The following is a 12,784-nucleotide window of genomic DNA, read 5'->3' as shown; positions in this document are numbered from 1 at the left end:
TTACAAAACATTCCCAAGCCATAGTGCTTTCTTGGGTTCAATCCTCTTAGCATTGCATGTGTATTAAACTGTACTCTGTGCTTTTTACATTGCAGTATTTGTACTTTTACTTAAGTAAAAGAAATGAGTACTTTTTCCACCACATTTGGCACCGAAGATTGGCCAATTCCCATGAAAGCCTTTATTTTGAAAGTTGTATTTTGTGAACCGGAAATAAAATTAAAATAAATCTGTGACGTAAAGTCACGTAAAGGGGTTGGAGGAGTTGTTTTGCCTGGTCTGGTCGTTGTTGTTATTGTAGTAATAAAAAAATCGTTGATCTAATGAATATTCCATGTTCAGCTGAATATTAGGGTTTGCAGGATGTCGGCATTGGAAGAACAAGTAGGCTCCATATTGGACATGATGGTCAGTGTCACTGTGACAGAAATGACCAAAGTTATCGGTGGCTCCGATGCAACATGTCCTGGTGATCGATCATCTACGACTGAAAACACATGCGAAGCCCCCAGCGACAAGGTCTGTTGAAGTGGTTATTATCCATTAAGGTGTTTGTCACTCCCTTTGTTGTCATTTTGACTTATTGTAGCTCTGGGCTTGCAAACTCGATCCTCCACTGCTGCGACTCGTGTCCCATGTGAGTGTTGTGGTACATATCAGAACGGTCGTCCCAAAACGCGCTCGCCCCCAGCCACAAGCAACTCTTAGATCCTATTTTTTTTTATATCTGGAATCTAGAGTTGGAGTTGCAATATCAACCCTTGACAAGCCCATACATCCAAACAGAAAACTCCTATCTGATTATTATTGATTATATCATTATTATTATTATTATGATTATATTTTATTAAACAAAATGTTTGCAGATAGAAAGAGGATAATTCAAGCGTTCTGTACAGCTGCAATGTTGTTGAGTTTAGTGTCATTTAATACAATCAGATAAGAATTTTCTGTTTGGATGTGTGGGCTGTCAAGGGTTGGTATTACAACTCTAGATTGCAACTCTAGATTCCCCGGGGCCAAATCCTCGGAATGGTCGCCACCAGGTATTTCTAAACGTAACCTCAGGAAAACTATGCCTAAAACATTGCCTTATTGCTAACCTCAACCAACCGTAAAACTATGCCTTGCCTAACCATAAACGTATTCCTAATTGTAACCTCAGTAAAACGAATACAAGAGTTGCTACAAGAACTGCTGATGGCGAGCGGTCCGCGAAAGAAATGGGGGCGACTGTGTTTTGGGTCGAGTGTTCCGGTTACCGGGCTCCCTCCCTTGTTTGGCGTCTAGACAACCAGCTGATCATAGAACTAGAATAGCTAGCAAGCTATCAATATTGTAGTATGACTACTATCGCAGCTATTAAACAATCGTTGTGACAGCAACCCGGTGTTTATGCTGGATAAAACATTAGCTGCTACTTTGGTTGATCAAGGTCCAACCAACGTTGATCAAGACGAGACCATTTTAGTAGCCTACGCCATTTTGAAACGCGCTAAAGGCCTAGGCCTTTCTATTTGTTGTATGTCTATGAACATCTATGCCTACATGCTTTCACGTTACCGTGACATTGATTGATTGATTGATCACATAATACACATTGATTGTGGTTGATTGATTGCTCACATAATACACAGCAAAATGCAGTGCTGAAAAAAAAGTAAAAGTATCAATAGGCTACTACAATATAGAAATACTCTGTTGCAAATAAAAGTCCAGAATTAAAAATGTACTTGAGTAGAAGTACAAAAGTATTGGTATCAAATGTACTTATTACGAAAAGTAGAAAGTACTCATTAGGTAGACTGTCCCATTTCACAAGTTTTCAAAGGTATTAAATCTTTTGAAAATAGCAGATCTACAAGCTCACAATGCCTCACATCAAGACTCATTGCCAGCTTGTATCGCCTATTTTCAAATGGCCGAAATGTATATAGGGCTGAAGTGGTTAATTTATGTTTTGTAATAATCAAAATCTACAAAGTAAATACAGTACTAGTTACTAAAGTTTTCATATAATTGTACTGAGTAAAAGTACAATATTTTCCTCTGAGACGTAGTGGAGTAGAAGTAAAAGGAAATACTCCAGTAAAGTAAAAAATACCTCAAAATTGTACTTAAGTACAGTACATGAGTAAATGTAGCCTACAGTTACTTTCCACCACTGGCAAAATGTAATTATGTGGTGATGGTGAGGCCATGCAGCTTTTCCTTTTTGCTAAGACACAGGCGGTTGTGCTTATGCACATTGTCTTTTTGTTCATAGCATAGGTAATAATCATCACACTCACTGTATGTATATCATTCAGCCCATGCATCATCATTCAGTCCAACAGATGTCATGTTCAACACAGTGTTTTGACTGCATTTCTTACTCAAATACAGAATTTTGTTTTATCTGAATCAAAAATAAGCTCATATTTATTATCCAGTTATTTAACTTATTGTGTTATCATATTGTGTAGTTCTAACTCTGAGTGTAAACGTGTTGTTATTCCCAACAGGTGATTCAGCTAGGTGTCTACATGACATCTCTGGTAAGAGATGTTGTTGAGAAGATCTGTGAACTGTTCCACAACAGCTCTTCTCACCTCAGACTAGAAGTATGTTCACCAGCACTTACTATTTTTAGAGAACATTTAAATGAATATATTAACAAAAAAAGGTCTAAAACAGTGGTTCCCAAGCTTTTTAACTCGAGACCCAATAGAGAAATTAGACATTTGCCCGGGACCCAAACTAGTGAAAATAGCAGATCAAAATCTTCGCTTGTGAGCTTGTAGATCTGCTATTTTCACTACTTCTTAAACGTTTTTTTAATGTTTTTATTGAAATCATTAGATTTAGATGGAAAATGTTGGAATTGTTTTTAATTTAAAAGTTGTGAAGTTTTTTTGTTTAAAGGTAGGGTAAGTGAATCAGGAGAGAGCACTGAAAATGCATTATCTGTTTAATAAAGAGCTGGGGAGACTCCTTTTACTGAACAAACACACTATAGCAATGAGTACTATCAGAATATAGAGCTATTTAACACTTATTTTAACCAAAGTAAATCACTTACCCTACCTTTAAACCTTTATTAATCTTTCAAAATAAGATATATATTTTTTTAATATAGGAAACGATAAAAGGGGATATTAACTCGCGACCCACAAAAATCGGTCCGCGACTCCGCGACCCACAAATGGGTCCCAAGTCCCAAACCACTGTTTGGGAAACAGTGGTATAAAAGACATGTTCAGCAACTCACCAGAGAGACTTAGTAGTCCATCTAAAGCAAAAAGAATGACAAAATGTTTTGTTTTGTTCATTGGTAATTACTATTCTTTCTGATATAAATTATTAATGGGTTAAAAACTTTAATTTGTGCAATTAAAGTAAATTAAAACAAAATGTGTTCTTGTAAAAGTAAAGTGTAAATTCATTTTACGTATGTATATGTAGCATAATGATTGTTTATTTTGTTGTCATTGTATACATCCTGATTGTTAATTTAACCCTTGAGATTATACAAATGTAACCAAATGGACCCGTAACACTTGTATACCCTTCAGAGTTAAATGAACCATTTAAAGTTTAAATGTTTTAAACCCTATATTCGTTGACCAGAGTCCCCAGGGGGGCTATACTCGACCCCCACTGCTTTCCCTCTACACCAAGTCTCTTTGCCCGAAAATAGCATTGCGTTGTGAGCTTGTAGATCTGCTATTTTCTGCAAATGTTCATCCCAGAATAGGGGACGCTCTGGTCCGTGTGGTTAACACTCCGAATCCTTATGCGTAGGTGACTCAGGGAGTCTCTGAGAACGATGACCTGAAGAGGAGATTGGAAGCAGCCGAGATGGAGCTCAGACTGCTGCTGGAGCGCAGTAGTGAAGAAGAGCCACAGGAGATGGAGGGAGGTGTGGGCCACAAGCAGAGCCCCAGGGTCCCAGCCAATGGGAGCACCTGTGAGGGAGTGCAGGGAGAGGCTGTCCTCCAGAACACCCAACGCTCTGGGAGGAAGAGGAGAGGTGAAGAGTGTCTTATTCTTACATTCCTTCTTTGAGACTTGTAATTTTAAGTATTTGGCTGCATTTGTGTTGAGGTAATTTAGCATAGTCTACAATGTGTTGAGGTTGTTCTTGCTAACTGTCATTTGGTCAGGTCTTCTGGGGACCAGGTCACAGGTTTGAATTCTGCTCATAACACACTTACACAAATTTGGACTATTTTGGATCCTTTTTTTTCCAGTCATAGCAAGCAGTGAAGCAGTGAAGAGGTCCCCCATAGTTCATCTCTGGAAGGGCAGAGCTTATGAGGTAAATTGAAAATTCTTCAGGTTTTTCAGGCTACGTTTATATGCATAGAAATATATACATATATCAAAGTAGCCTCAATACTGACTTCTTCTCCCTTTCTGAAAACGTCAAAAATGATGGAGCTTGCGCCTTGCGCAAAAAATAGTTCTTTACACCTGTAAACCTGTGATGTGACAATAACATTTATTCATATCTTGTTTATACAAGGTGAGGGGAAATAGTTCCAGTAAAATATCAGTCCCAGCCAGGCTATGATCATTACCAATGACCTATTTTAAGCTAATTTTACAATTGGTCCTACTGTTTACTGTTAGGTTGTAGCTGTTGAGAAAGCGAGACAATACTGGTAAGAATGCATTGTTGAATATTTGGGCTGCTGAAGTAAGCGCTTTGCTGAAGGGCACACTCAACATACCAGAAAGCTGTCTTGTTCAAAGAGATGGACAAATATGTCAGCTTCCTCCAACAATATGTCAACATGTTTTTTAATTCTTTCTCTTGGATCTTTTAAGTGTAACCCTATCATTTGCTGTCTCTCAGGACAGTATCCGGACAATGATAATAAAAGAAGAAGGGTTAGAGGCCTTCCCTGACCAGGCTTCTCCAGAGTCTGGCCAGTACGCTGATGACCTGGGACAAGACGATGACAATGATCCAGACTACCAGGTTGACTTTATTTATTGCTTCTTTTTCATTTTATTCTTTATTGCATTTATCTTGTTGTTTTTTACAATCCTTCATAATCTAATCAGACACACCCACACAACTGCAAAATGTCCTGTATGAACCCTGATGACATTAATAAGACATGGTAACAGTATAACGCTTAGCATATAGCCTTATGATAACGGCACGTAACCTTCATTCAGCTGGATCCGGAGGATGCAGAGGACCGTGACCCTGGATACCCAGCCCGACCACCCAGACGGGTAGTAAAGCCCAAGGCCCGTCGTGGCCAGCAGTCTCTGAGCTGTAAGCACTGCAGAAAAACCTTTACCAAGCTCGTCCAGCTCAAAGCCCATCAGGCCGTGCACGGAGCGAACGCCGAGAAGCCTTTCCACTGTTCGCAGTGTGGGAGGGGCTTCACCTTCCAGCGCAGTCTGAATGCACACATGTTGCTGCATACAGGTGAGCGGGAAAAGTGTGTGCAGCTCAGTTGAATTGTTTACCCCCAATTAGTGGTGGAAAAAGTACTCACATGTTTTACTTAAGTAAAAGTATCAATTCTGCAATGTAGAAGTACTCTGTTACAAGTAAAAGTCTGGTGTTGAACATTTACTTGCGCAAAAGTACAAAGGTATTGGTATCAAAATGTACTTAAAGTACCAAAAGTAAAAGTACTGAAATGTTTGAAAATAGCAGATCCACAACCTTACAACGCGTCGCAAAATAGCCTAGGTATAAAATAGGGGGGGGGGGGGATAAACAATGCAGAGTGAGTGTGGAAATGTAGTGGCCCTCACCATCTACAAAGTTGCCCATCCCTGTTATAAAGCATAGTATTGATTAATTATTTTATGAATACATACTAACTATAATTACTGAGTGTTATAAGCAAGTTGTACATATGCTTATAACACATTGTTGTTGTGTGTGTGTGTGTGTGTGTGTGTGTGTGTGTGTGTGTGTGTGTGTGTGTGTGTGTGTGTGTGTGTGTGTGTGCGCGCACGTGTGCACATGATATATTAACACACAGATATTTAATTTTTCTATTGTCTAGGTGAGAGGCCCCATACCTGCGATGTCTGCGGGAAGGGCTTTACACTGAAACAGCTGCTTAGGAACCATCAACGCCTCCATGCTGAGGTCAGGCCATTTCGCTGCGAGCAGTGTGGCAAGAGCTTCTACCGCGCCCACGGTCTGAAGATGCACCAGAAGGTACACACAGGCGAGCGGGCCTACAACTGCCAGTACTGCGAAAAAAGCTTCACCATCCAAGGCAACTTGCAACGGCACCTCCGCATACACACTGGCGAGAAACCGTTCCGCTGTGAAACGTGCGGCAAGAGTTTCAACCAGGCCGACACGCTGAAAGGCCACCAGAGGATCCACACGGGCGAGCGTCCCTTCAGGTGCGAGACGTGCGGGAAGTGTTTCATCCAGAAGAGTGCCCTGAAGATGCACCAGAAGACGTCGCACCTGGGCGACAATGCGCGAGCCTGTGTGGTGTGCGGCACGAGCGTGGCCTGCGTTGACTCGCTCCGCGCTCACCTCGTAAAACACACGGCGACCATCCCCTGCACCTGCATCCTGTGTGGCCGCCAGCTCAATTCCATCACCGACCTGCGCTCGCACCAGCAGCACCACACGGTAGAGCGGCCCCACAGCTGTGGACTCTGTGGAAAGAGTTTCAAGTCCTCCAGCTACCTGAAGATCCACCTGAAAACCCACAGTGGCGAGAAGCCTTTCTCCTGTGACATCTGTGGTCGCATGTTCACACAGCACAGCAGCCTGAAATCACATCAGGTGCTTAGATTGCATTATTTTCATTAGATGACTTGATACCAGTGGTGGAAAGTAATTAAGTACTGTACTTATTACTTAAGTACAATGTTGAGGTATTTGTACTTTACTTGAGTATTTCCAATTTCCAATACTTTTACTTCTACTCCACTAAAAAATATAACAAATACTTATATACTTTTCAGATATAAGTTATTATATTATAAAACACGTTCTACAAGCTCACACGCGTTGTGAGCTTGTAGATCTGCTATTTTCAACATTTAAAAAAAAACTTTTGGTACTTTAAGTACATTTTGATGCCAATACTTTTGTACTTTTACTCAAGTAAATTTGGAATTCTGGACTTTTACTTGTAACAGAGTATTTCTATATTGCAGTATTGGTACTTTTACTTAAGTAAAGAATTTGAGTACTTTTTCCACCACTGCTTGATACTTTATTTGTCTATTATTGTTTGATTTCAGTTAATGTCTATTACCTAATATAACTAACTCAAATATCTTAATCTAACCTAACCTAACTTAACTAAACGGACCTACAGTAACTAAAACAAATCTGTCCTATGCTTTGGGATATTTATAAATAAAGAACATAGGATTACAGTTTATAAGAAAACCAATTACATCAGCCTCTTGCTTGCGATCTGATGTCTGATTCTGATGTTTTATTTTCATTTCCAAGGTGGTCCACACAGGAGAGAAACCCTTCATTTGCGGCACATGCGGGAAACGTTTCAGCAACACAGGCAACTTGAACCGACACCAGCGTATTCACACAGGAGAAAAACCCTTCAGCTGTGACCAGTGTGGACGCAGCTTCAACCAGGGCAACAGTCTCAAGGCCCATCAGCAAATACACACCGGGGAGAAACAGTTCATATGCGATAAATGCGGCAAGTGTTTCTCCTACCTAAGAAACCTGAAGGATCACAAGTGTATTTATTCATGACTGTGTGGATTAAATTGATTTACATTGTTCTATCCAATCAGTGGATGTTTGATAAGGTTAATTGGCAGGTTTGTTGTAAAAGTAGTGCCAGTGGTTGCCGAGTGTTGTTTTCATGTTAAGTGAGACTGGCAGTCTAGACTTAACTATAATATAAGACGTGACTGTATGCTGCGTGGATTTTCACTGGTGGAATACATGAAATAATGAATTGACGATTACTAGGTGCAGGTAGATCTTAGGAATAGGTATAGCACCACCAAGAGGCGGATTGCAATTGTTTTATTTGAGTGTCTTCCATGGCCTACCTTCAGTTTTAATTCATGGAGCGTAATTGTAAGCAGGCCAGAATTACGTATTTTATTGTGTCCACCATGTTCACTATCCAATTTTCAGTATTTTACTAATAAAATGTGTTTTTTACCATGAAATAGCATCACTGATCAAGTGTGGTATCCTCACCAAGTGGCTGGTAGAGTCGGCGATGACCAGTCAAAGTTTACTAGAATTTGGTTAGTGGCTTGTGTTAATTTCCTTTAACACTAACTGACTGACTAACTACATTTGGAGCTTTAAGTGAATGTTGAGCAATGTTTGGACTGTTTCTGTAAGCCTTAAGGAAACCCCTTTTTACTTATGTGACTGATCTAACTTGAAGTAATTCTTCATTTTTTGTGTGGTTTCACAACCACTGTAGCTATATAGTAACTGTGAGTTACTGTTTAGATCTGTTGATTTACAAGTTGCCTTGTGCTGAAATTGACTGCTTTTGAAGATACTTTTTAAAGAATATTATTTTGCCTTTCATCAAATTATGTACTTTTTGGTATTGATGTATTTCAATATTGTGACTGAGCCAAACATTGAATATAACCATTGAAATTGTTGCTGATCTTTTTTTCTTTTCTTTCCTGGAATTCATTGATTTGTGAGATTGAGAACATGTCAGGTTGTTAAATACACACCGCCATCTGTGAGAACAGCAACACTTAGTGGTCATATGCTGAAAATACATTTCTACTTTACTGGAATAGAGGCTAATAATGGTTTGCCCATATCGGCTTCTTAATTACAGACTCATCAAGGTATTTATTGCCATGCCAACACATAACTGGGAATGTTTCTTGGTACTTCTCAAATATATCTACAAGTACAAACATAAGGGCTACAACCCCAATTTTATTGTAGAAACCTAATACAGTATGGTTAAAAACAAAAGTGAATACATGGATTAATTGCTTAAAAGAATGTATTAACCGTTCCATCGCACCATTAGATGTCTAACAAATAATATCTGCCCAGAAATAGCAACACATTTAAATATTATTGGGATTGTGGTAAAATAAACAAAAACAGTGCATATTGCTTTATTAGCTAGAATTTGCCATTGAAGATAATCAGTTCCTGTGTGAACAAGAATAACTCCATAAGCTGCAGTACAAACCTGATGTCATTAACATTTAGAGCCTAGACACTCCCTAATGTCAAAACATTTGAGATTTACAAGTATTTGGGATACGGAAAAACAAAAGGCAAAGAAATAACAAATGCTGCTTACTGTCACAGTATCCTGAAAGCTATAGCCAAGCTGGTTAGTAAGTTCAACATTTTCAGGGGAAATTCCAGTGAGAGGACAAAAGCGAGGCTCCTAATGCAATGTTCTGACAATGACTGCGGAGAGAGAGATGGCTTTGCAAGGGGTATGGCCTTGGTGAGAGATGATGGAGGAGTGGAGGATGCTGCAGAAGAAGAGATGAAGCAGGTGGGTTGGTCCCCTAACTTTTCTCCATGCTTCCTGACCCATGAACTAATGTAGAGAATAGACACACAGCTACAATCCCAGAGATTCTCAGACAGATAGATGGCAGTAAGGTCCTCCAATGGACCTAAAGTCCCATTCTCCACTTCTCTTAGCTGGTTGGATTGTAGCCACAACACCTGTAGACTTCCAAGGCCCTGAAACACACTGGGGTGTAAGTTATTCAACCGATTGCTCTCTAATTTAAGTTCTGTTAGCTTTGTTAGTGGTGAAAGGAGCTGGGGTTGTAAAACAGCCAAGTGATTGTTTTGTAGCTGGAGCCTGCGGAGTTGAGAGAGGAAGCGAAAGATGTTGGCAGGGAGGTGACTGAGCTGGTTGAAGCCTAGATGGACCTCTCTCAGTTGGGCCAAATCCACAAAGTCTTCAGGAGACAGTTCGGAGAGAGCATTATTATTTAGATGCAGTGTTTTCAGACTCCGAAGCTGAGCAAACGGCCTCGATGGGAGCCTGGATATGTGGTTGTCATCCAAGTGTAGCTCCTTTAAACTGATGAGGCTGTCAAACTGGTCCGAGTGAAGAGAGGAGAGACGGTTGTGAGATAGCTTCAAAGAACGCAGAGTCTTCAAATTGTTGAAGACGGAATGATGCATTGACCTGATGTAGTTATTGGCTAGCAGGAGCTCTCTAAGGTGGGTCAATTTGTGGAAGAGTCCTTTGGGAAGCTGGATTACAGCATTATTGTCCAGGTAGAGCTTCCGAAGGGATCTGAGTTTGGAGAAAGTTCCAGGACGAAGCTCTCGGATATGGTTGCTGGACAGTTGGAGCTCCCTGAGCTTGGTCAATGAGTCAAAACCCTCAACTGCAATAACAGAGATGTTGTTGCTGTCCAGGTGCAGCTCAGTTAGGTTGGTTAGGTTCAGGAACACACCCACTGGCAGTGACGTCAGTGCATTGTGGTACATATCAAGGAGTTTGAGGTTAATCAGGTTGTTGAAGGCCGCAGAGGAGAGCAACTGTATGAGGTTGGAGCTGAAGTCTATTTTTTTCAGTGAAACCAGGCCTCTTAATGAGCCCGCAGTAATTGTGGTCAGCTTATTGTTGCTAATATCTAGATCAACAAGCTGGGCTAGAGAGGAGAAAGAATCTTTTTCAAGTACTGTGATGCTGTTTGTCTGCAGGTACAGACTGCTGAGGTTGGTGACTTCTTTCAGCGCCTCAAACGGGACAGACATCAAAAGGTTGTTACTCAGATCCAGGTGTTGGAGATGGCCCAGTCCTCTGAAACCGCCCCTCCTAACTTGTTCAAGCCTATTCCGGGACAGAATTAGTTTCTCTAATGCAATCAAGTTCTCAAACACACCCTCCTCTATTTGTGATATACTGTTACCGTTGAGGTGCAGGTCGATGAGAGCAGGGGCTCCGTCAAATGCACCAACTTGCAGCCTTTGAATCTGGTTCCAAGTCAGAGTGAGTGTCTTTAAATTGCCCAGTCCGTGGAGGAATCCGACTGGTAGATCTTCAATGTGGTTGGTACTCAAATCCAACATGGTTAGGACAGGGAGGTTCTGGAACACACCTTGTTGTACTGGCCCCACATTGTTCCCAGATAGGAAGAGTTTGGACAGTCGGGTCATATTGGGCCAAATTGGATTTAAGAAGAGGGACAAGTTTATATGATTTCTGGTGAGGTCTAGTACCTAGAGATAAGAAAAAAAAACAAGAGCAGAGCACCAGGGCTTGTGAATTGTGTACTTCAATATATAATATTAATGCATATTGTAATAATACATTTACCATTTAAACCCTATATATACGTCTTGTATACTTGTACATCAAATAGCAAAAATGGCCAATCTACAAGCTCACAACGTGTTGCCAAAAGGTTGTAGATCAGCTAAAACTTCTAATAATATTAGCCTACAATGACATGTCTGAAATAGGGACATCAAAAACATTGAAAACAAGGGGTTAATGTATGTTTCACACCTGCAGATTTTCCAGCCCAGTCCAGGCCAGGTCCTGTATCTCATTGTAGGAGGCATACAGCTTCTCTGTGCCTTTTGGCAGCTCTGGTATCTTGTCCAGTTGTTTTCCTGGACAGAGGATGACGGTCAGGTTGTCCAGACACTGGCAGGGTGGGGGGCAGAGGGCTGACACTGACACCAACAGGGCCAGGAAGGTCAGGCTTAGAAGCTTTAGCATGGCTCACAGCTGAGTTCGTATCGATCATGTAAGTATAGACATGGACACATGGAATAGAAATATGGACACATGGAATAGAAATCAAGTAAATTGAAGAGTTCCCGTCCAGAGGGATATGGCCATTTGAGAAAATATGAATATTCAAGGACACAAATAACTAATTGTAACCCATAATATAATATATAATAATAATATAATATAATAACCAGAATGTAATTATATAATTAAAAAAATGTGTATCCAAGCAGAGCATAGAAAATATTAAGGTAAAATGTCCTTCATACGGTTAAATTCACATGATCAGCATATTTCATAAAAAGAGACAATAGTAAAATGTCTGTGCACGTTCATCTAATGAAAGTTAGAAATGATAATTTTCCATCTTAGTTTGGTAATAATTCAGCACTAATAACTGCTTCCAATCAACACTTACCATTGATGAGGAGGCTATGGTTTAGAATGTACTTTGCCGCAAACTGCGAAGCTGCAAAAAGTATGCAATGACAGCCCTTCTTATGTTTGAGGATGTGGTGTATGCTTGCATAACATGCATTTGTGTGTATGCATGCAGAACAGCAACAGAAGAAGGTAACTTCCGATGATATGTGACATACATAACGTATGTCACATCAGCACTCTCACATCTATTATCACTACACTGTACTGTATGTACTGAAAAATATCTAGACTCCCTAAACCACAGGGACATAATGACTTAAAATGTGTTTGTTACCAACCAAGCCATATAAGCCATATTCAAACCTTTTTTTAAATAGCCAATCTACAAATATTTGTTCTAGATAAAGACCATGAGGCTTAAAAAAAGTGCTGTGTGAGCATTTTTTTATTTGTTTTTTCTTGTGGTTTGTTTCCTTTTCTTTCTTACTTACTTGTTTGCACCTTTGCCAAGAAAGTATGATCACTTTGAAGTCAAAATGTAGTTGTTGAATGTAGCTGTTTAATGAGTTACAAATCATCTCATGCTTGAGAGATACAGTATGCAGGCTACAATAATCTGGCAGGTTATCCATTTGGATGCCAAAAGCCAAAGTAAGTGCCAGCACTTCATTTTAAGTTTAGGACTAGGCCTACTTCTTGAACAAATTTATCTG

The 12,784-nt window shown here is 40.1% G+C and overlaps 2 protein-coding genes across 2 annotated transcripts; one reads left to right on the top strand and one right to left on the bottom strand.

The window, feature by feature from the left end:
• Nucleotides 1-248: 248 nt before the first annotated feature.
• On the top strand, nt 249-8,592 carry LOC311050814 (uncharacterized protein). Its single transcript, XM_084064978.1, has 8 exons — nt 249-519; nt 2,505-2,603; nt 3,784-4,012; nt 4,233-4,300; nt 4,841-4,966; nt 5,170-5,428; nt 6,021-6,766; nt 7,448-8,592. Exons 1-8 carry the CDS (start codon nt 364-366, stop codon nt 7,712-7,714), a joined length of 1,950 nt encoding a protein of 649 aa, XP_083921104.1. The 5' UTR covers nt 249-363; the 3' UTR covers nt 7,715-8,592.
• Nucleotides 8,593-8,879: 287 nt separating this feature from the next.
• On the bottom strand, nt 8,880-12,181 carry LOC311050188 (uncharacterized protein). The gene is made up of 3 exons (XM_084064169.1): nt 12,106-12,181; nt 11,457-11,681; nt 8,880-11,167 (listed from the first exon to the last, which is right to left on the bottom strand). Exons 2-3 carry the CDS (start codon nt 11,670-11,672, stop codon nt 9,272-9,274), a joined length of 2,112 nt encoding a protein of 703 aa, XP_083920295.1. The 5' UTR covers nt 11,673-11,681; nt 12,106-12,181; the 3' UTR covers nt 8,880-9,271.
• Between the last annotated feature and the right edge of the window lie 603 nt (nt 12,182-12,784).

Source organism: Gymnoscopelus microlampas (assembly GCF_963454915.1).
Source record: "Gymnoscopelus microlampas genome assembly, chromosome: 8".
NCBI classification, from domain to species: Eukaryota; Metazoa; Chordata; class Actinopteri; order Myctophiformes; family Myctophidae; genus Gymnoscopelus; species Gymnoscopelus microlampas.
The sequence above is the reverse complement of the archived record's forward strand: the minus strand, read 5'-3'. Positions and strand labels throughout refer to the sequence as shown.

Coding starts and splice junctions, on each gene's coding strand:
- LOC311050188 (XM_084064169.1), bottom strand. CDS start 11,672: ATGCTAAAGCTTCTAAGCCTGACCTTCCTGGCCCTGTTGGTGTCAGTG. Junction 11,168..11,456: donor CTGGGCTGGAAAATCTGCAG/GTGTGAAACATA, acceptor TCTTATCTCTAG/GTACTAGACCTCACCAGAAA.
- LOC311050814 (XM_084064978.1), top strand. CDS start 364: ATGTCGGCATTGGAAGAACAAGTAGGCTCCATATTGGACATGATGGTC. Junction 520..2,504: donor GCGAAGCCCCCAGCGACAAG/GTCTGTTGAAGT, acceptor TATTCCCAACAG/GTGATTCAGCTAGGTGTCTA. Junction 4,967..5,169: donor ACAATGATCCAGACTACCAG/GTTGACTTTATT, acceptor ACCTTCATTCAG/CTGGATCCGGAGGATGCAGA.